The sequence below is a fragment of the Ascaphus truei genome, chromosome 6 (assembly GCF_040206685.1).
Source record: "Ascaphus truei isolate aAscTru1 chromosome 6, aAscTru1.hap1, whole genome shotgun sequence".
NCBI classification, from domain to species: domain Eukaryota; kingdom Metazoa; phylum Chordata; class Amphibia; order Anura; family Ascaphidae; genus Ascaphus; species Ascaphus truei.
Genome location: NC_134488.1, coordinates 119,761,125 through 119,782,910, shown reverse-complemented (window position 1 = coordinate 119,782,910; position 21,786 = coordinate 119,761,125). Strand labels below are relative to the sequence as shown.

The following is a 21,786-nucleotide window of genomic DNA, read 5'->3' as shown; positions in this document are numbered from 1 at the left end:
AGCACGCGGCTCTCCCCTCACCCGGCGCTCTCCCTCACCCCCCCCCCCCCCCCACACACACACACAGAGTACGCGGCTCTCCCTCACCCCCCCCCCCCCCCCACACACACAGAGCAAGCGGCTCTCCCCTCACCCGGCGCTCTCCCTCACCCCCCCCCCCCCCCACACACACACACAGAGCACGCGCTCTCCCTCACCCCCCCCCCACACACACAGAGCACGCGGCGCTCCCCTCACCCGGCGCTCTCCCTCACCCCCCCACCCCCCACACACACAGAGCATGCGGCTCTCCCCTCACCCGGCGCTCTCCCTCACCCCCTCCCCCCCCACACACAGAGCATGCGGCTCTCCCTCACCCGGCGCTCTCCCTCACCCCCCACCCCCACACACAGAGCACGTGGCTCTCCCCTCACCCAGCGCTCTCCCTCACCCCCTCCCCCCCCCCCCCCACACAGAGCACGCGGCTCTCCCCTCACCCGGCGCTCTCCCTCACCCCCTCCACCCCCACACACAGAGCACGCGGCTCTCCCCTCACCCGGCGCTCTCCCTCACCCCCCCCCCCCACACAGAGCACGCGGCTCTCCCCTCACACAGGCCGCTACCCGTCCCCGCGGGCGCACCTCCGGCTGTCTCCGCCTCTCCTCCGGCTGTTTCCGCCTCTCCTCCGGCTGTCTCCGCCTCTCCCGCGAGAGGCCCAGCACCTCCTCACCGGAGCGTCTCAGCCTCGCCGCGGAGGAGCCCGAGGTGGAGGAGGAGGGCGGCCGGGACCCAGAGGAAGAGGAGCGCGGCCGTGTGCAAGGTGAGTACACGCAGGGGAATGGGTTATTTAACGCGTCCCTGACTCACCTTGCCCTTTGCCCCCCCCTACCCTCCCTGCCCCCCTGCCCTTTGCCCCCCCCCTGCCCTCCCTCCCTCTGCCATTTTTCCCCCCTGCCCTCCCTCCCCCTGTCCTTTGCCCCCCCTGCCCTCCCTCCCCCTGCCCTTTGCCCCCCCTGCCCTCCCTCCCCCTGCCCTTTGCCCCCCCTGCCCTTTGCCCCCTGCCCTTTGCCCCCTGCCCTCCCTCCCAATGCCCTTTGCCCCCTGCCCTCCCTCCCAATGCCCTTTGCCCCCTGCCCTCCCTCCCAATGCCCTTACCCCCTGCCCTTGCCCTCCCTCCCCCCTGCCCTCCCCCTGCCCTTGCCCCCTGCCCTCCCTCCCCCTGCCCTTTGCCCCCTGCCCTCCCTCCCCCTGCCCTTTGCCCCCTGCCCACCCGCCCCTCCCTGCCCTTTGCCCCCCCCCACCAACCCCTCCCTGCCCTTTGCCCCCCCACCTGCCCCTCCCTGCCCTTTGCCCCCCATCCACCCGCCCCTCCCTGCCCTTTGCCCCCCCACCTGCCCCTCCCTGCCCTTTGCCCCCCCACCTGCCCCTCCCTGCCCTTTGCCCCCCATCCACCCGCCCCTCCCTGCCCTTTGCCCCCCCACCTGCCCCTCCCTGCCCTTTGCCCCCCCACCTGCCCCTCCCTGCCCTTTGCCCCCCATCCACCCGCCCCTCCCTGCCCTTTGCCCCCCCCCGCCCCTCCCTGCCCTTTGTCCCCCCCACCCCTCCCTACCCTTTGCCCCCCCGCCCCTCCCTGCCCTTTGCCCCCCCCGCCCCTCCCTGCCTTTTGCCCCCCCGCCCCTCCCTGCCCTTTGCCCCCCCGCCCCTCCCTGCCCTTTGCCCCCCCGCCCCTCCTGCCCTTTGCCCCCCCGCCCCTCCCTGCCCTTTGCCCCCCCGCCCCTCCCTGCCCTTTGCCCCCTGCCCCTACCTGCCCTTTGCCCCCCGTCCTTCCACGCCCCTCCCCCCGCCCTTCCAAGCCCCCCCCGCCCTTCCACTCCATACCCCCTGCCCTTCCACGCCCGGGCAACGCCGGGTATACCAGCTAGTAATCACAATAAAAGTAAACTAAAATATATATACAAGTCTCCACTAGATTACAGACACACAGTTACTTGGCACCTTTTTCTTTAGAATTTAGATTCTGTGACCAGGTTACACAACTCCATGGTCCCAATGACATATATATCCTTTAAGGACCCCATATTCACTAAAGGGTATTAAGCTTTAGCGCATCTTCCATTCATTTGAATGGGAGTTTAGACGAATATGGTCCTGAGAGAGATGCTACCTGATGATAACCAAATGTGTGTCTCATTTAATAAACAATCAGAGACTTGAGAGGAAGTAACATGAAATGAAGATCTTTTATATTGTAATTTTAAGAACACAAATAGTTTTAGGGTGATTGTAGCCCTGGAATCCTATCTATGCGTCCCATCGTCCTCCTGCTCTCCCCAACCTCTACAGAAGGGATCCCTGCCATTACCCGGACTCTGGTGATGTTCACTCCGCTCATGCTGCCGCTGCGGTCCAGTAGAAAGATGAACTCCCCCTGCATCTTGCTGAGGTCGGTCTGAGCTGACCGCAGGTCTGGGCAGAAGTTCAGCATCACCACAGGGTTATGACAGATGTCCTTGATGAGACGCTTGCGGATTATTTCTGTCTAAAATAACAAATTGACAAGATGTTGTCTGAACCCATTGGAGCCATAAGACCCAACGGCCATATTTACTAAGCAGTGCTAAATAAACTGGAATGGGCTATAAAGTACATTACACCTACTAAATATAGGCAATTTTTGTAAAGGGGAGAACTTTTAAGGAGTTTGTTCCCCCCCCCCCCCTTCAACTGATTAAGGAATAATCCTAATAGGACATACAGTTTCTGGGAGTTAGTGGGATGAAGTCTCTCTAGCACTTAGGGAGTTGCACAAAGTGTTGTGTTACCACAAGGTTTCGGGTAGTACCAGAGAAGTCCAGTGACCTTTCAGTTTAATATGACTGGGGTTTAGTGCAGCATAAGAATAGCTCATTTATTTTATTGTTTCCATCAATTTGTTTTTGAATAACATGAAATAGGGCGTGGGTACAGAAGTAAGAAGGGGAAAGGATAGGGGGTGGGGAGGGGACTAGTTACAAAAAAAGAAACACCGCCACCATAATCAAAACAACAAAAACAAATAATAATATGCTTAACAGAAAATATTGACAACACTTACAATATAAAAAGAAAGAAGAAAAAAAAACAGGAATATGTGGCGGGGATTAGGGAGAGGTTTGGGGGGGGGGGGGGTTGGGGATGAGCAAGAGGTACCCGTGGTATTAACCATAATATTTTTCCTGATTCTTTGTTTTTTTTTGGTGTAGTTTAGTTTATAACTTTCGAACAATTTATCCATTGCTCGCACACATTTTTAATTATTAGTTTTAGTATCTTCCGAGTAGATTAAATGTGTAAATCTTGTAATAATGCTATATCTTCTGGGAAAGCATTTAACCAGGGATTCCAGATTTTTTTTCAGAATCTCTCTGTAGTATTATTCATAAATACCGTCAATTTAAGAATAGCTCATTTCAACTTCAGACCCTGGTGAATAGATGATAATGTGTACTAATAATTCTAAGGTGGAGTACACAACTCTTAAACCTCCAGACCCTGAAACACTTGATCCTATGTCTACTGTGAGTAGATGCACTAGGGTGAAGGACATGCTAGGTGATAAATTAGATGGGGCAGAATGTGGAGTGAGGAAGAAATAAGGTGAGACAGTATACAGGTATGAATAATCAGACAGAACCTTTTAGCAAAATAAAGCTGTAGCAATGTATCTTTTTATCCTAATTATATTTAACACATTTATAGGTAGAGGCAAAAACCTACTACATCCTATAAGTGCATATTGTTGCGTACCATTTTCTATCAAGAAACCCAACCGATTTAATTTATAATGACCTTATTGAATTCATAGTCACTACCTCTATCCCCTTAGAAAATTGTTTTCTATGCCCCTGATTAGTTTTGCAGTACATTTTCTACCTCTTGCATATAGTGTATTGTCCAGAAGACTATAGTATAGTCAGTAATTGTCTGATGCTATCTTGGTACTGTAAAAAAGGGGGACACAAAATAATTGTGTACCAAGGAAAATTCACTTAAATGCTCACCTCTCTATTGGATAAAATTTAACCTTTATTGCTATTGACTTAAAACATATATTATCGAGTGTTAATGGTATCAGTCTCCGTTATGGAGCTGTTTCAGTTTTAGTGTAAGATCAGTGCTACCAGTTACACAGTTTAGATATGTATTAACAGTGAGGTTTGAGTATGGGCATCTATGTTCAGTATTTAATCCTGTGGTGATGCATCTAGTTCTATCCATATAACATCTATGCTACTTGCCTATCAAATCATCACAGTGCTCTACACCCTACCAGTGGGGGTCCATCGCTGTGGATCTTTGCTGCATTGTATGCTGTGGTACTTTATTACAAGTATATATTTATATATCAACCATTCACACACAGCGTGGTGTGGCCAATGCAACATCTTAGCATTGTGCCTTATTAATACTGTATTGAACATTATTATGTGTTCATAGTATGCACTTTGAGAGTTGTCATTTGATCAATTTGGGTCTCCCTCATCAAACTGTGTTTAACTGCTGATACTGGTGGCTATTTCCACCTCGCTGATCTGCAGTTTCTATCCCTACCATCTCATTGCTAATGTAGCATATGAGTGGCAATATATATCTCAGGGATTGACACTGCTCTATTTAATTTTGTTTAATATATTTTTAATACACTTACACGAACACTCGATAATATATGTTTTAAGTCAATAGCAATAAAGGTTACATTTTATCCAATAGAGAGGTGTGCATTTAAGTGAATTTTCCTTGGAACACAATTATTTTGTGTCCCCCTTTTTTACTGATTCACTTTCAGTTCACAGTTTGCACCCACTCATAATTATCGTATGACCATTTAAGTTAATTAGCAAGATTTAAGTTGATCACTCCCTATCCCCTCTTGTTTTTGTATCTTGGTACTGGAAGCACTTCCTTTGCTACTGGGAATGGAATATCGTACACAATATCCCCACAGTCTTTGTTCTCTGGATGCTATTAATCTTCAAACCTTTTTCTCTGCACTCGGGTCTTTTTTAGTGCCCCTGATGAAGTCGCTCTTCCCCCTTAGAAACTGCTCATACTCATACGGAGTCATATCTCCTTCCTCCATCAGGATGTGCGGAAGATGTGGCTCTGGAGGGCACAGGAAAGAGTCAGAGGGTTGTTTGAGTGATCAAGACAAAGGGGATACATCGTCAAACATCTAAAGCAGAGTTCACTAGGCACAAAACCTACTCTAAGCAATACAACAACCAACGTGTATCCAACCCACACTGGTATGGCCTCCAAACCTAACAGCCATGTGTACTCTCTATATCAAACTGTATAAAACCTGCATTAAAAACAACAGCAATGACTTTATCCGTGATATTACCTACTAGACACTTACCCTTATAATAGCCAAATCAAATCCTAGTTTCTCAGTCAATCAAAACACCTAAATTAAAGCCCTACAGAAGAAAGGCAATACAAATCCTCATATGACAGCCATGTACTGTATCCCCAAAGCAGTACCAGTCGTAGGGGTCTATTCTTGTAGCTCTGAAGTCGTCATTGCCAAGCCGCACAGTTTGGCATGTTCACAAGAAGCGGAATGAAACCTGGGAGAAAACCCTATTCTCTATCGCAAATGGCTTCTTCTAAACCGTGTCTATAAAAAGTGACAAACAGCATGGTTTAAGAGTCAAACAGCCCGGATTGTACTGGATTTGGAAAGGGAATGACCCGAGGTGGTGCTAACTCCATCCCCGGTCTGATTTATGGGCTTTGCTGAGATATGGGTGTTGCTCTCTCTCCGCAAAACCCCTATTTCAGACTCTGGGTGGAACTCGCAAAACCAATTCTAAAAAAGCCTTTTCCGCGTGGTTTGGACATGTGAGAAGGGCTTACAGAATAGCATTGTGACGTAAGGGTAAATATGTCTGATGTTAATAAAGGTTAAGCCCTGTATTACCCCTCCCTGTCAATAACACAGTTGTACTATATTAGGTTATATATGTATGTATATCTGTATTGTAAGCCTGGTTCCAGCAGTTCAGGGACCAGGGGTTAACGTGTTTGCAGGAGAAATGTTGCAGATGCTGTCTGCACCTTTCCCTGTAACAGTTTATGTTGCTAATGTAATGTTGCAGTTGTACCCACCCATGAGGGCCTGGGCATGTAGGCAACACCTGGCCCTGAATGTTGCAATATGGTGGGCTAGGGGTATAAACATGTAGGGAGGGAGACCCCTAGCAGTTCAGAGCTGCAGATCAGATGAGACTCAGAGATTCCGTCTCAGGACAGGAGTTTTGGGCTAAAAGGATTCCAGTGCTGGGGCCAGGCTGGGTCAGTCCGGAAGACATCCTGTGGGAAAAGATCAGGGAAAATCTCTCTAGGGAGGTCCCTGCGCATAGGACTATAGGATATCCCCAGTTTACCCCGGTTAAGTATGTGTTGTCTGTTAATTTGTATAGTTGTGGATATGTTTTCCAATAAATTAATTTGATAAATTCTTGTGTTTCTGTCTGGTCGATATTGATCCCTGGTATTAGTCCTGGTCTCCCGTGAAGGCTAAGCATGCCAATCCCATCAGAAAGGGCTCTTTAGACACAGATTGACTAACTTTGGAGTTACTAGAATAGGTCCCTTAGACTCAATACACTAATGCTGCATGCTATGATTCTCATTAACAGCCACACACGTACCAATACAATTACCAGCTCTAAATCCTAATGCCAATATAATACTGTAGGTACCCTCAATCCCTAGTCACATCAATGCATATAACAGACTTCCCAGGGCCCTGCATATCAGTCTTAACACAGGACTAATAGTGACTGTTTGCTTTCTCCCTGCTGGGTGCCCCCCTCCTTAATCAGCAGGGCTCAGATATTCAGTGTACCACTGGGATGGATCAGGATCTCCACAGGTCGGTCATACGTGTGCTTGTTTGCTAATGTGATCATGATGCTCTTGGCAGAAGGAGCGGAGGGGTCAGCGTCGGCTCGGATCTCGTGGGTGGGACTTTCTACACCTGAAACAAAGAGACTCTGTTTCAGCCTGTCTAACCATGCAGTGCAGTCTGCCTCTCGCTCACTGCACTCTCACTATTAATTTATCATTCTCCCCGCAGTGTCCCCTCAGCACTGCAGATGTACATCTCCCAGAGCACAGTGACATTGTCAGTGTCCCATGTTTCCCTGCAGTGCCTACCTGCCAATGTTACATGTCCCCCAGCATACCATGCTCTGTCTTGTTCAGCTCTGTGTATCTCCAAGGGGCTATTTATCTTATACATCTTCCTGTCTTGTCTCCCTTGGCCTCTCAGATCTACCAGCGATTTTGGTAACTGTGACGTCGCCGTCACGCCCACTATGGCCGGTCGCTACTAACTACATTGGGTTGCTTTGCGGCTGCAAGCCGTCGCTGCAGCCAGTACTATAAACTCAGCCTTAGGCCAAGTTTGTAGTAGGGGCGACGGCGACGCGACTGCGTGACGTCAGCCGTCACCGTCCTACAGCGGTTCCTGCACTCTGATGCAGGAGACCAGAGATCGCGACCGGGGGGCGTGGCGGAGGCGTGGCATGGGAGCGGTTCGCCTCATTGGCTGAACCGCTCACGTGCTGTGTGACGCCACCCCTTGATTGCTGGAAATATCAAAATCTTCTGAATTCCAGCGATCGCGACGGTGGACGTCCCGCGGTCACCTTCGCGCCCACTATGGGCACCCGCGACAGACAACCTGTACTTGCTACGGCGCTGCGCAACATCGCAGTCGCCGTAGCCAGTACTACAAACGCAGCCTCACTCTGTCAGTGCTGCAGTCTTGTCACTGACCTGCGAGGAGATAGGGGGCGCGGATCTCCAGGTGGAAGCTGAGCTCGTACTCTACAGCGTTCACAGTCTCCGTCTCCAGCAGGGTGGCCAGGCAGAGCTTTTTGCTGCCACCTGACAGACCAGTCTCTTTCCTGTGGACAAAGCAAAGAGCAAACTCTGGTGGGATGGCTGCTAAAAATCCCCCCAACACCTACTGTAGCATAGTGTGTTTGTGCTGTGGATCGTGATGAGATATTCTGTGTATACACAGTGTGTATATTACTGTATAATTAAAAATCCGGTGTGTTTGTATTGTGTGTAGTATTGTAATAATAACAGTATGTGCGGATAATGATTATATATCCTGTGCACACATCCTGTGTTCATTATGAATATGCACTTGTGTGTACAATGTATACATTGTGTACATGTTGTTATGTGTGTGACATTGTCTATATGTAAGTGTGCATGTTATGTGTCACACGGAGTATCCTTACAATCGCAGCGGGTTCACAGAGGAGAGGCTGCTATCTGGGGTGCAGTGAGACACTCTGGGTACACAGACGGGTGGGAGCAGCACCCTGACTGCCCCGCTGGGGAGGGTGGGGAGCTCAGAGGAAGTGCTGATCAGCACCGACACACTCTCCTGAGCTGGGACTGCACCAAGGTTGGCCACAAAAATGATTCTCTCCAAGTCTTCATCCAGAAGTATCCGCCCTATAGGAGAAATATACAGCCCACTCTGACAAACAGGTTCCACGTGCAGGAAAGGGGCAACTAGGGAACAAAGGGCAGGGGTACATTTAGTGGGTGGGTGACACAGTTTGTAAACATATCAGATCAATATCACTATTCACTGATTTATTTAAACTTGTGATGTCTCACTAGTGAACATATCTGCTCTGAAGTGCTATAACAATCTAAGCGTAATGCATTTGGTGGTAAAACTTGTTGTATACACGGTTCAGTTTTGATCTGGACTTTTTCCTCTCCATTGTTTTCTGTGGCTAACGGTGGCAGAGTAATTAGTTTAAAAACATACTGGAGAAGAACAACAATTAGCAGATAAGATAATAAAAGAAATGCCCTCGTTCTTACACAAGCAAATAGGTGCTAATTGTGCTTGAGGAGTGACTGAATCTGTGTAAGGAAGCTGAGTGCACTAATAAGTTGTTTAAAGAAACCGTTTGTGTTGCCCACTTGCTGGAACTCACACACATTACAGGAGCACGATGTGAGGTCTCGGGAATGCAAATTTAAAGGGCATTAAGCCTGAGATCAAGCATTTTATTATTGTAAACAGAAACTAGATGGACCGAGTAAGTGTGCCTTATCTGCTCTCAGCGTCGATGCACCATAACCTTCATTTGTATGGGCACGCAGCTTATGTCTAAACACAACTATCTCACATGCAACCTAACCCATTTACATTCACATTTAATTTCATTACAGGCTGCCATAAAACCTATCCTTACAATGCAATGCTTATTAATCATTTAATCCCGGGGTTTTCAACTCCAGTCTTCAAGATATTGGGGGGTAGAAAACCCACTCTGAAGTTCTTAAATGGTTCTATTAAGACAGTGTTTTTAACCTTTTTTTTGGTTAAGGAACCCAATAATTATATTTATATATATTACGTTAAGGAGGAATCCTATAATTATATTGGGAAATTCTGTAGAACCCCAACCCTCACTAATAGCACGTCTGAGATCAGATGCATTGTAAGGAACCCCAACCCTCTCTAATAGCGCGTCTGAGATCAGATACATTGTAAGGAACCCCAACCCTCTCTAATAGCGTGTCTGAGATCAGATGCATTGTAAGGAATCCCAACCCTCTCTAATAGCGTGTGTGAGATCAGATGCATTGTAAGGAACCTCAACCCTCTAATAGCGCGTCTGAGATCAGATGCATTGTAAGGGACCCCAACACTCTCTAATAGCGTGTGTAAGATCAGATGCATTGTAAGGAACCCCAACCCTCTCTAATAGCGCATCAGAGATCAGGTGCATTGTAAGGAACCCCAACTCCCTCTAAAAGCGTGTCTGAGATCAGATGCATTGTAAGGAACCCCAACCCTCTCTAATAGCGCGTCTGAGATCAGATGCATTGTAAATTCTTCTGTATTTGTTACAATTTTCAAATGACCTGAAAATTGCACAGAACCCTCTAGGGATGCCGGGGAACCCAAGGGCTCCTAGAAACCATGGGTGAAAAACACTGTATCAAGAAATGACTGCTGGACTGCAGTGGAGCCTTTCTGTAAACACCAGTGCCTGCCACTCTCACCGTTGCCCTCAGGGAATCTCCCACTGGACATGCTGCAGTAATCATAGTACGACTCGTCCATTTTGGCTTTGTCCTTGATCTGGACGGTGACGATGCGCCTGCAGATCACAGCCTCGAAGCCGACCACCACTGTGTGCTCATTTAGTGGGTACACAAAGAGAGCTGTAGGGACAGCACAAGGCACACAGGCAATATTGAGACTATGCAACTTTAGGGGGCTGCTGTATATAGGGGAGCAAAGAGATACCGGGAAGAGTAATATATAATAAGAGATCCCCATTCAAATGTATCACAGTTACCCCGGTGTTAGTTATAATCAACTTGCCCAAGCCAAGAAAATGTTATTAATAGATAACTATTGAAATTCATATTTAGTGCCAGATTTGCTCATATATATGTATATTTGAATGGCTTCATAATCAGCCCTCATTCATATTCATTAAAAACAATATGAGGGCTCATTTAATTTCAGTAAAAGAACTTCATGAGCATAAATATGTTATGTTAGCTCAGAGGTTGCAGTAGCCTTTATTTAATGTATGCGCATAAAGAATGAATGGAGGAGTTAGTGCCGAGTGGAGAAAAGCAGTCAAGGGTTAAACAATGAGAGGCAAAATAAGGGGAAGTGGTAATATATGAGGAATCAGTAAGCTACAAAGCGGTGAAGGAGGTGCAGCGGTGACAAGGGGTGAGCCAAAGCAGGGCTCCACCAGTAAGTACCACAGGCCATGATCTCAGGGCAGCACATACTGTACCTATGCAAGTTGGGTGATAACCAGGGGTAGGTGATTAGAGAAACTCTGAAACCCCGCTGGTTGCTGTTGAGGACTGAACTTGGGGACACCTGAGATGGATGGTGCATCAGATAGAAAGCAGGAGTGAGAGGTTTGAGTGAGAGTGATTCAGTGAAGATTTCCAGTGAGGAGTGTTGTAATGATAAAAGCAGCAGTGACTAATGCAGTGATGGGTACAGTAGTAAGATAGTGGGTGAAACAGGGAATATTCAACAGGGGGGGGGGAGGTTACAGAAAGCTGCAACTGTTTGGTTTAGCAGTGAAGAATATTAAGTGATCAATGATACAATGAAGGTTAGTAGTAGCTGTAGTATGTGAGATATTAGGGAAGACCAGTATTAAGGCAATTCTGGAGTAAATCTGTCTGATGACAGGCAGGTTAATCTTTTGCACCAAAGTATCAATGCACTTGCTTCAATTTTTGTTCTGTGGCAAAGTGAGTAGGTTCAGTAGGTGTTGTGCAGTGAGTATCTACTGGATACAGTGAATAGTTAATATAGTTGCAGACTTGCAGTGAGCGGGTGCAGTGAGTAGTAGGGATAGTTGCAGTGACAGGGTGCAGTGAGTAGTAGGGGTAGTTGCAGTGAGTAGTAGGGGTAGTTGCAGTGAGTAGGTCCAGTGAGTAGTAGGGATAGTTGCAATGAGTGGGTGCAGTGAGTAGTAGGGATAGTTGCAGTGAGTGGATGCAGTGAGTAGTAGGGATAGTTGCAGTGACTGGGTGCAATAAGTATTAGGGATATTTGCAGTGAGTAGGTGCAGTGTGTAGTAGGGATAGTTGCAGTGAGTGGGTGCAGTGAGTAGTAGGGATAGTTTCGGTGAGAGGGTGTAGTGAGTAGTAGGGGTAGTTTCAGTGAGCGGATGCAGTGAGTAGTAGGGATAGTTGCAGTGAATGGGTGCTGTAAGTAGTAGAGATAGTTGCAGTGAGTAGTAGGGATAGTTGCAGTGAATAGTTGCAGTGAGTAGTAGGGAAGGTTGCAGTGAATAGGTGTTGTGAGTAGTAGAGATAGTTGCAGTGAGTAGTAGGGATTGTTCCAGTGGTTGGGTGCAATGAGCAGTAGAGATAGGTGCAATGAGTAGTAGGGATAGTTTCAGTGAATGGGTGCAGTGAGTAGTAGAGATAGTTGCAGTGAGCGGGTGCCGTGAGTAGTAGGGATAGTTGCAGTGAGTAGTAGGGATAGTTGCAGTGGGTTGTAGGGATAGTTGCAGGGAATGGGTGCAGTGAGTAGTAGAGATAGTTGCAGTGAGTAGTAGGGATTGTTGCAGTGACTGGGTGCAATAAGTTGTAGAGATAGTTGCAATGAGTAGTAGTGATAGTTGCAGTGAAGGAGTGCAGTGAGTAGTAGAGATAGTTGCAGTGAGTAGTAGGGATTGTTGCAGTGACCGGGTGCAGTGAGTAGTAGGGATAGTTGCAGTGAGTAGTAGGGATAGTTGCAATGACTGGTTGCAGTGAGTAGTAGGGATAGTTGCAGTGAGTGGGTGCAGTGAGTAGTAGGGATTGTTGCAGTGAATGGATGCAATGCGTAGTAGAGATAGTTGCAGTGAGATGTAGGGATTGTTGCAGTGAATGGGTGCAGTGAGTAGTAGAGATAGTTGCAGTAAGCGGGTGCAGTTTTAGCTACCTTCGATGGCTTGAGACTCCGGGTTGCTGTAAGTGAGGGACGCAGTCATTCCCAGAGCATAACCACTGACACAGGAGCTAATCTCGGCCGATGTCAGGGGCAGAGGGGCACCGGTCACACGATTCAGGAGCCCAGGCATCCTGCTGCCTGTCTGCACCGCTGCCCTGTAAACAGCACACAGTTCATGGGTTATAAAAGCTGCGGTCACTGCAATTGTGGGTTACACACAGAGTGCTGGAAATGTGGATTACACACAGTGAGGAATTGTGGCACGCCACAAATGGGCATCAGTCAAGTGTGCTGGAATTGTGGCCTTGACATGCAGTGCTGAGGCTGTCCATTCTACCTTTGTACATTACACCCATTTCACGTGTGTTACACATTGTCTCAGTGTTGTGCATTACACACAAGACCTGGTGTTCAGTATCACACACAGCACTGATGCCTGTTACATATACTGTAGTCCCAGCGTTGTGTATTTGTACACAGTGCTGCTGTTCTGCATTATATATACATTAGTTTCCTTGTTTTCCATTATACACAGTAATACGCTTGCATATTACACACACAGTAGTCCAGGAGTTGTACAATACACACAGTTCCAGTACTGTGATTTACATGCAGGTACTGTACAGTACAGGGTTGTAAATAATAATAATATAATAGCATGTTCTTGTATAGCGCTGCTAGTTGTACGCAGCGCTTTACAGAGACATTTTGCAGGCACAGTCCTAGCCCCGTGGAGCTTACAATCTATGTTTTTGGTACCTGAGGCACAGGGAGATAAGATGACTTGCCCAAGGTCACAAGGAGCCGACACTGGGAATTGAACCAGGTTCCCCTGCTTCAAACTGTCAGTGCCAGTCAGTGTTGTTACTCACTGAGCCACTCCTTCTCCTTTGAATATAGAATATAGAATATAGAAATTGAATATAGAGTTCCATTGAAGCAGCAGTTCAAGCTGCTATTTCTTTTAAAAGAAAAAAAAAACCCATTCAATATGTGCATCAATACAATCTACACACTGACAAGTGATTAGCTAAATTGATGATCGATCCAATCTTCCTGTGATCGATCAGCGAAGATTCGGCACGGGGGTTCACTAAATGGCTGTCAATACAGCAGAAGAGGACCCAAGATACAAAGTTCTGTGGGGAAGATCATGTGACCAGGCAGTCTCGGCTGCTAGAGAGGACAGGGCTCAAAAAGGGGTGTGTCAGAGCCTATTTCAGAAGAGGAAGTGACTTTGTAAATGGTTGCTATAGAAACAAAAAATGCTTGTTACATTATAATACTTTTTTTTTTTTTAGTACTGCAGGTCGTTTTTCATAGTACAGAACTGATTTATTAAAATAAACACACATGTAAGATATTGCTTGGTCTGCAGTTTTAAGCATTACACACACTGACAAGTTAGCACTATTCTGAACCTGGCTGGAAAAGCCCAGGCAGAGAGAGAGCAGTGCTCCCTTCCCCCACGCTCCATTCACTGAGATAATATCACCGCTGCTGTGTACAATGCAGCGGATCATATCCAAGGCTAAGGATGCTGCAAAGGATCCAGAGAAAGAGGAAGCGAATAACAGAGAGAGAAGGGGAGGGAGCCGTAGGGAGAGAGGAGCTGAGGTTAGCACAGAGGATAATATACAAGCCAGACTACCCAGATAAATCAACTTAGTCTCTGGTAGTGCATTTGGGGTAATCTATCAATGATCAGAAGTGGAGGCTTACTGGAGGTTGTCTAGGAAGTATATAAACATCAGATCTAAGTACATAGATACATTAAATAAGAGAGAAACATTAAAGCTGAGGTTAGAGATTATTTGGTCCTCCTCATAGATCCCCATACATATCCCAGTTGTATATACAGCCACGTAGGAGGCCAGTGGGGGTGTTTTAAGCACTTGCAAAGGGCATCTAAATGCAAATGTCATATACGTCACCCCTGTGAGCATGTAACCTGTATATGGGACAAGGATTAATACACAGCTACCTAGCTGACTCACTTTTCACCTTCCGCCATGGTCCCTCAAACGAGCAATATCACCCCTCAATCCGTCCCCATATACCACCTGTCATGAACAGCACACAAGTGGGCATGTGACTTAGATATGCAACCAGGGTTAATACACACGGCTATTCTAGCCAACTTACCTTCTTCCTGGGCAAGGTACTTTCAATTTGTTCATATTTACCCCTTACTAAATTGCAATCATATCTATCCGCTGACGCCACCCAAGAAATATGCATATACAATCAATATATATCTGCCAGAGTCAAAGGTCCTAGTTTATTAAAGAAAAAACTATGTACTTAACACACAAAAATCTGTTGTAGCAAATTGTGTCCGAAAATGTACTTTACTCTCTACGAAGCATGCAACTAGTTCAGTCAGAGTCAAAAGCATCACTTATTACCTCTGTTGAATTCTATTTTTCATATTACCTTTGTAAGACTTTTGTACTATTTCTTCCCCATTGAATCAACAAAAGCCCACCCCTGCTGTAAATCAGCTACTGGGTTGACAGTTTTATGACTTAGAAGAAAAAAAACAACCTATCTTAAAACCTGCCTAAATATATGAAAAACCTCATATCTTCATTTCTCTAATAGGTAGACAGATGCAATCTTCACCGTTATGTCTGTGTACTTTGACAAAGGCCTCCCAGGCCGAAACGCGTCAAGAGGTTTCGCTTGCACCTTGTGCAAATAAAGCTTTTTTACTTTTCCCATATCAGCCTTCACTTTCTTTTTTGGTGCTGTGCGGCGCATTCACTCTTTTTCTAAGAGATTATCCATACTTCACATACACGCCTGCATCTAACATTTGACAGCCTAGCGTCTATTTTCGCAGGAGAAACAGTTATCTGTCTTTGGCACCTCTTACGCATGCAGTGCGCGGTATGATTTGATTTGTCTAATCACAACGGTGACAGGTATCCATTTGTTACTCGTGTGAATTGCTGTCAGGCCCATCGTTTCTTATACAGGTAGTCCTCGCTATCCAACGTTTCACTTAACAATGAATGGCATATCCAACGCATATCCAATGGCATATCCAACGCTTTAAAATGCAACCCTACCGGCCGTTTTTTCGATGCCAGAATGCGTTATCCACCGCCTGAATGCGTTATCCAATGCTCACCGGCACTGATTAACATGGGACTCACTTTACAACAGTTTCACTATCCAACGCTACTTCCAGAATGGATTCCATTGGATAACCGAGGACTGCCTGTATTTAATAAAGCCCTCCAACTAAGTGGTGACCTGTTTGTCACCTGTCTCTATGATGCACAGGAGGTATCTCGAAAATGTTATTTTTTTCTTTGAGGCTGACAGTCCAGGATCTGGCTATCGTTCCCAGCATCCTAAACTACAAATATTTCACTTTTAGTGGTCCATCAGTGATACCCCCCAATTAAGCCCTCTTTGTAGATCAGCACAGACACAGGAAGGGATTTGACCTGTCATATACATAATTTCTTATATTTTTAACATCATTTCTAACCAATTTTAACCCCTGAAGTACCAAATTGATTAACATACTTAACATTCCCTGCCATTTTTATTACAGCACACTATACTTTTTTTAACCTCTTCAATCACAGTCAGGTGTCAGAGACTTGAGGGGGTTATTAGACTCCAGCTAAGGGGGGGGGGGGGGAATTTGCGGGCATAAGCTCCTAGGGATCCATGTTAAAATGGACAAGAAGCAAAAGGCTGTACTGTGCTCATTTGCATGTCATTACCCAGAACCCCTGGCTGCAGATGAAGCATTATATGCTAAGAGATAATGGGGGGAAAATAGGGTTGCAGACCTGTCTAAGACATGCAAATGTACCCACAAGTGGTATTTTTATTTGCTGTACACCAGATATATTAAGAAAAAACATGAAGGAATTAATGGAGGTTATGTATCAAAGAGGTCTATGAATCAAGTTAAAATTGGTGCAATTCTGGGCTAAAATGATTGCACCAGATTATCAAACAAACCAATCGTATTGATTAGATATCATTGGAAAATAGGAGTGCTATCAATAGCTGAATGCAAGGAAGCCCAAGCCTAAAAAAACAAGGGACCAAAAGAAGAAAAAAGCAGCGCACTGCCAGGGAGCCAGGTGGTTAAAAAGGCATATACATTTTATCCAAAAAATGAACATCACCCAAGGGGGTTGTTCAACCTCCAACGCATTTCCGACTTAATGTCCTTAAACTGTTAAAGGACACTATGTTCGAAACGCGTAGGAGGTTGCATAACCCCCTTGGGTGATGTTAATTTTTTGGATAAAATTTATATACTTTTTTTAACCACCTGGCTCCCTGGTAGTGCGTTGCTTTTTTCTTCTTTTGCTACCGGATTTCTACATCTGCGGCTGGACGCGCCATCACAGACTCGTGGAGGCTCAGGAGTGTGGAAGATTTATTCCACATATGGTTATCTGAAGAGTTTGTCTCTATTCCAGTATTGATTCAGTTTTTCTCCAATGAGTTAACTTCAGGTTGATTTATCATCACCTTGATTGTTTGCTTCAGGAGATATTATATTCACTTTACTGGTTATGCACTCAAGATGCAGGACTTTATCCACTCCATACTAGGGTCATATTCCAGAGTTTGAATTATTACAATTATTGATACATGACTGTATATATTCCGAATTCATTGGAGCACCCACTCTGCTATATGTACAAAAAAACAAGGGAGAAAGGTTCTTTAAACACCGTTTTTATACGCACGCTATCATAACACAAAAGGTTGATGTTAACTGTAAAACCGACCCCTCATTCTTTAAAAAAAATAAGTGATCTTGGGGCAGGGGCGCGTGCGCAGTGCTGACAGCGTGCGCAGTGCTGAACGAGATGGAGACTCCTTAGTTCACCTCAGAATCTATTTATGACAACAAATGCGACGCAATGTTATTAACAGTGAGATGTACCGTCATTTAAAGCTCTAGAATCGAATGCCTCCCAAAACAAACACAAAAACCACTCCAAAAATAAAAACTACCTGCACACTATCCACCTCCTTCAAACTAGATTCAAGAACTCTCAAAAATGAAGGAGGCTTGTGCTAAGCCGCACATGGATTGGGCTCCCCCCCAACACGCACATTCACAGGAACTGGAAAGCATACGGACGGAACATGTGGAGCATATCCAATATAACAAAATACATAGTTAAATACTTATCTGTCTGTCTTCTCATATGTAAGGGTCATTTAGTTCAACTCTTTGGCCAAAGCGTTATAGGCCTCCAGCCCCACCAAGGTATGGTCCCTCTGCAGGTCCTAACGCTACCTGTTAAAATTCTCCTTTACCTCCGTACTAGAGGGTAACCCTATCCGTAACACCTTACCATAACCGGTAAAACCCCTTAAATGAGTGCCCAGCGGCGGAGCAGCTCCGTTGAAGTGTCCCTGTGCGGCCAAACGCTGGCACCAACGCGATCGCGGCAAGATGGCCACAAGCAAATGTCAGATTCCGCTAACTATGTGCCACCATAACCAAAGAATTTAGAAAAATGGTAATATGAAGGGGAAAAAAAATAACAATAAAATCTTCTTACCTGATGAGCAAACCAATCAATAGGCTGACACCTGAGAGGAGAGACTCGACGTTTCGGGCAGACGGAAAACCCTTTGTCAAGAGTCTCATTTTCTTGGCCATCCATTTATAGCGAATAAGCAAGTTTTTCATATCCCTACAATGCCCTGAAGCTACATTAATCATGTTTGTGTTGAATGCATGATAATAGCTTAAGATGGCACCCCACACCAGCGAAGCGTTTATTTTATTTCTTTATAAAGGATAACATCTTGCGCGTCTAACCCGCATATATGTGGGGTTTATATTTTCAATTTTCTCTTTGTAATTTCCCTAGTGAGTAATAGACAGCTGAACTTAAAGTAGTATACACCATTATCACTGGTTCTCATCACTGCATGGAAATGTGCCCCATTTATAAGGTTTCAGCATGTTTTCTGCTGGAGTCACATTATTGGGGGTAGACTGGTATTTCTCTCTTCTCCCCATGCATTGACTTAGAAGATGCTTCAGAAATTATCAACTCTAAATGCATAGACGATGTATTCATATTGGTTATGTCTGGGGTAACCTCTGGGTTATTGGAATCTATTGGTAACCTCTGGGGTGAGATTTTTTAGGAAACTAAATCTATAACATTAAAGAACTGCATGGTATATTTGAGCTTCTCGTTTAGTTTTATGTACGTTTTACATCTATGGCAAACCCTACTGCGTAATATTCGTGCTCTTACCCGTTAGCACCAATTTATTTCTTAAGACAACAATCCCAGCTGGTGTTTTTTCTTTTCTTTGTAACATAGGTTAAAAGCAGGGGGTCTCCAGAGCTGAACCCCATTAATTTCAGCTTTGGGGACCCCTGCTTCCCGAGATACTTACCTCCGTAGGGGGTGTCAGTAGACGCTCCGCTCGGCTAGCAGGGATGATGTAATGGCCGCTTTGCGAAGCTGTCTCCCTGTGGGCCAATAGGAAGCCGTGACATCATCACTTTCGGCTTCCTATTGGCTCTCGTGACGCGGGAGCTTTAAACATTGCCGGCACCCCGTGTGGAGGTCTGTATCTCGGAAAGCAGGGGGTCCCCGTAGCTGAAATTAATGGGGTTCAGATTCGGAGACCCCCTGTTCCAAACCTATGCTTAAAATATATCTATATATATATATTTTTTTTTTAAAGCGCATGCATTTCTTCTTTAATAAGCACCACTTTTTGCTTCTTTTTTTTTTATTACCTTCTGGCTGGTTCCTTTTTCTTCTCCCCTGTTAATGTGTAAACATGATGTAATTACATTTATGTATTCATATTGCTTATGTCTTGAGTCTATTAGTAACAATAATGTCGCAACCCCTGTGGTGAGCCTTTTTAGGACGCGACAAATCTTTCACAGTAAAGTGTTATGTATTATTTCTTAAAGCTAATCTTTTCTCAGTCAGTTTTACATTATTTTTACATTTAGGGGGCGAGGTGGGTACTTTGGTGCTTAAAATTCACACTCCTACCTGTTGACACTAATTGTATTTATTAATAACCATCCGTTTGCAGTTTGCTTTCTTTATTAATCCCAGGATAACTAAATTACATATTCTTCATTTCAATTAATGTATAAATAGGATGTCGTGATTTGTATTTTTATTAAAAAATATAGATTATTCACAGTGAATTGACCAGAATGCCTTTTATTCGACTGGATGTTATTCCTACGTATATAGTTGCTGTCTTTAAGAAACACCGGGTACTTTTGACTTGTACATGTTAACCCCTCATCGAAGCACCCAGACAGCTTCGATGAGATTACTGTGAGTGCACTCTCTTCACATGTAGTATGTACAGGCATACCCCAGTTTAAGGACACTCACTTTAAGTACACTCGCGAGTAAGTACATATCGCTCAATAGGAAAATGGCAGCTCACGCATGCGCCTGAACAGCAATACCGGCTCCCTACACTGGCGACACACTTTATTGCAGTGTGGCCAGTACCGCAAGCCGGGAGATTTCCCGGCTTGCAAGTGGCAGCCCCTCGGCGTGCCGCGCGTCTCCGATGCACGGTCACGCGTCATCGGGTGCCTGCGCCCCCTGCATGCACGTCCAGGGCTCCCCGAGGGAGCCCTGGTGTCCCGCGATGTGGGGGACGGCGGCAGGGGGTTCCGGGGGACCCGGCGGACCCGGAGAGGAGAGGGGGAAGCCGCGATCGGCGGGCCTCTCCTCCGCTGCTTCGGCGCGCGCCCGGCACCCTCCGGCGCGCGCCAGGTAACTGCTGCGGACGAGAACGGGCAAATGCTCGAATAAACTCGGCCGCAGCAGTACCTGTACCGAAGCTGTGCGCAAGCGGGGTTACTATAGAGCCTGTTACAAATGCGTTATGTACATCAGTTATGCACATGTAACGGTCATATCACCCCACCCAATCGCATATACCGCGTGCGTGGAGAGAACATGCAATGTTACCAAGGGGTGCGTGGTGCAATACCTGTTGGCTCACAGGAGGCTGAGCCTCCGCTATAGGGAACCTGGGGCAATATATTACAATACTAATGATGCAGCGCCTCCACCTGCGATGGCTCCCACCAGAGGGGGAGTAGTTCCTCGCAGGACAATACACAATGACCACACGGACAGCTCTATATAACTATTGACTTTACTACTTGCAGCAACATATCTCATCACATCTCAACACATGCGCCACGGCGGACGCTAACCACTCTAGGCGTCACGGCGGACGCTACCACCTCTAGGCGTCACGGCGGACGCTACCACCTCTAGGCGTCACGGTGGACGCTAACCTCCCGCAGAGTGACCCCACCCTGTGTCCAGTAACCCCCACCCAAATGTCTTGCACTCCCAAAGTCATATACCAATGTCTGCATATATGTGTGTGACTGCGCAGCCACTATGTCTGGTGATTAGGCCTTGTTGGTGCACGTGAAAGGTAGGTTACCTGCCCGCGGCTCCAGCCACGGGTACCGCGATATCACGGAAGATCCGCCCGATCCGACGTTGTCCTCTACACCGCGTTGGGTGACCTCCAGCGCGGATAATATCACCTTAGTCCCAGGGTCTTTAGTGGTGTTCTGAGCCCAGAACCCACCTCACAGGGCCGCACGACTTAGGCACTGTGTCCCTGACTAAGCTACCAATAAATGGGGCAGTGTCCCTATCTAGGGCCTGTCCCTAACTCCACAATCTATTTGGTGGCTCAGGACCTAACTGGGGCCTTGGGGCTGCTGGCCTAATGCAGAGGGTCACTGACCCCTGCATCTACCTCTTACCCCTAGCTGGTCCGGATCCTGACTGACTCTGTCTGGCAAAACCCCGCGAAAATGTATCTCTCTGGGAGCAGGGGAATCCGGCCTTCCGATTGGCTCCCTGGCGTCACATGTCTCTGCCCCTGTGCACCCTGGGGGCTGTCCTTCCCGCCTTGCGTGTGCGCGAGCTGTTTGGGGGCCTCTCGCGCTAGCTGGCCTCCTGCGCATGCGCAACAGCGCTGAACATGGCGGCGGCCTTCACTTCAGCCGCCGGGCCGGTGGCAACGCGATCGCGGCCTTAGCGAGGGCCCGATCGCGTCCCCGACAACCGGCCCGCTCGCGTCCCTAGCTACCAGGGATTCCGATGCCGCTCGCGTCCCTAGCAACCCAGCAACGCGCGGCTCGCGGGACAGCAGGAAGGGGGGGTGAGTGCTCCAGGGGGGACCTGGCTACACACATATATGACAATTGCCGTACAGTTCATGCATCGATAAGTGGGAAAAGGTAGTGC

At 46.8% G+C, this 21,786-nt stretch overlaps 1 protein-coding gene across 1 annotated transcript in view; it reads right to left on the bottom strand.

Moving 5' to 3' along the window:
• VWA5B1 (von Willebrand factor A domain containing 5B1) overlaps window positions 1-21,786 on the bottom strand; it is a 125,276-nt gene that overhangs the window by 48,705 nt on the left and 54,785 nt on the right. Inside the window, exons 2-8 of the mRNA XM_075606050.1 lie at window positions 12,491-12,654; window positions 10,078-10,239; window positions 8,283-8,502; window positions 7,807-7,937; window positions 6,872-7,003; window positions 4,997-5,121; window positions 2,342-2,518 (exon numbers count right to left, since the gene is read on the bottom strand). Of these exons, the coding sequence (XP_075462165.1) occupies window positions 2,342-2,518; window positions 4,997-5,121; window positions 6,872-7,003; window positions 7,807-7,937; window positions 8,283-8,502; window positions 10,078-10,239; window positions 12,491-12,629 (1,086 nt within the window). The 5' untranslated portion in view covers window positions 12,630-12,654. The remainder of the gene's footprint in view (window positions 1-2,341; window positions 2,519-4,996; window positions 5,122-6,871; window positions 7,004-7,806; window positions 7,938-8,282; window positions 8,503-10,077; window positions 10,240-12,490; window positions 12,655-21,786) is intronic.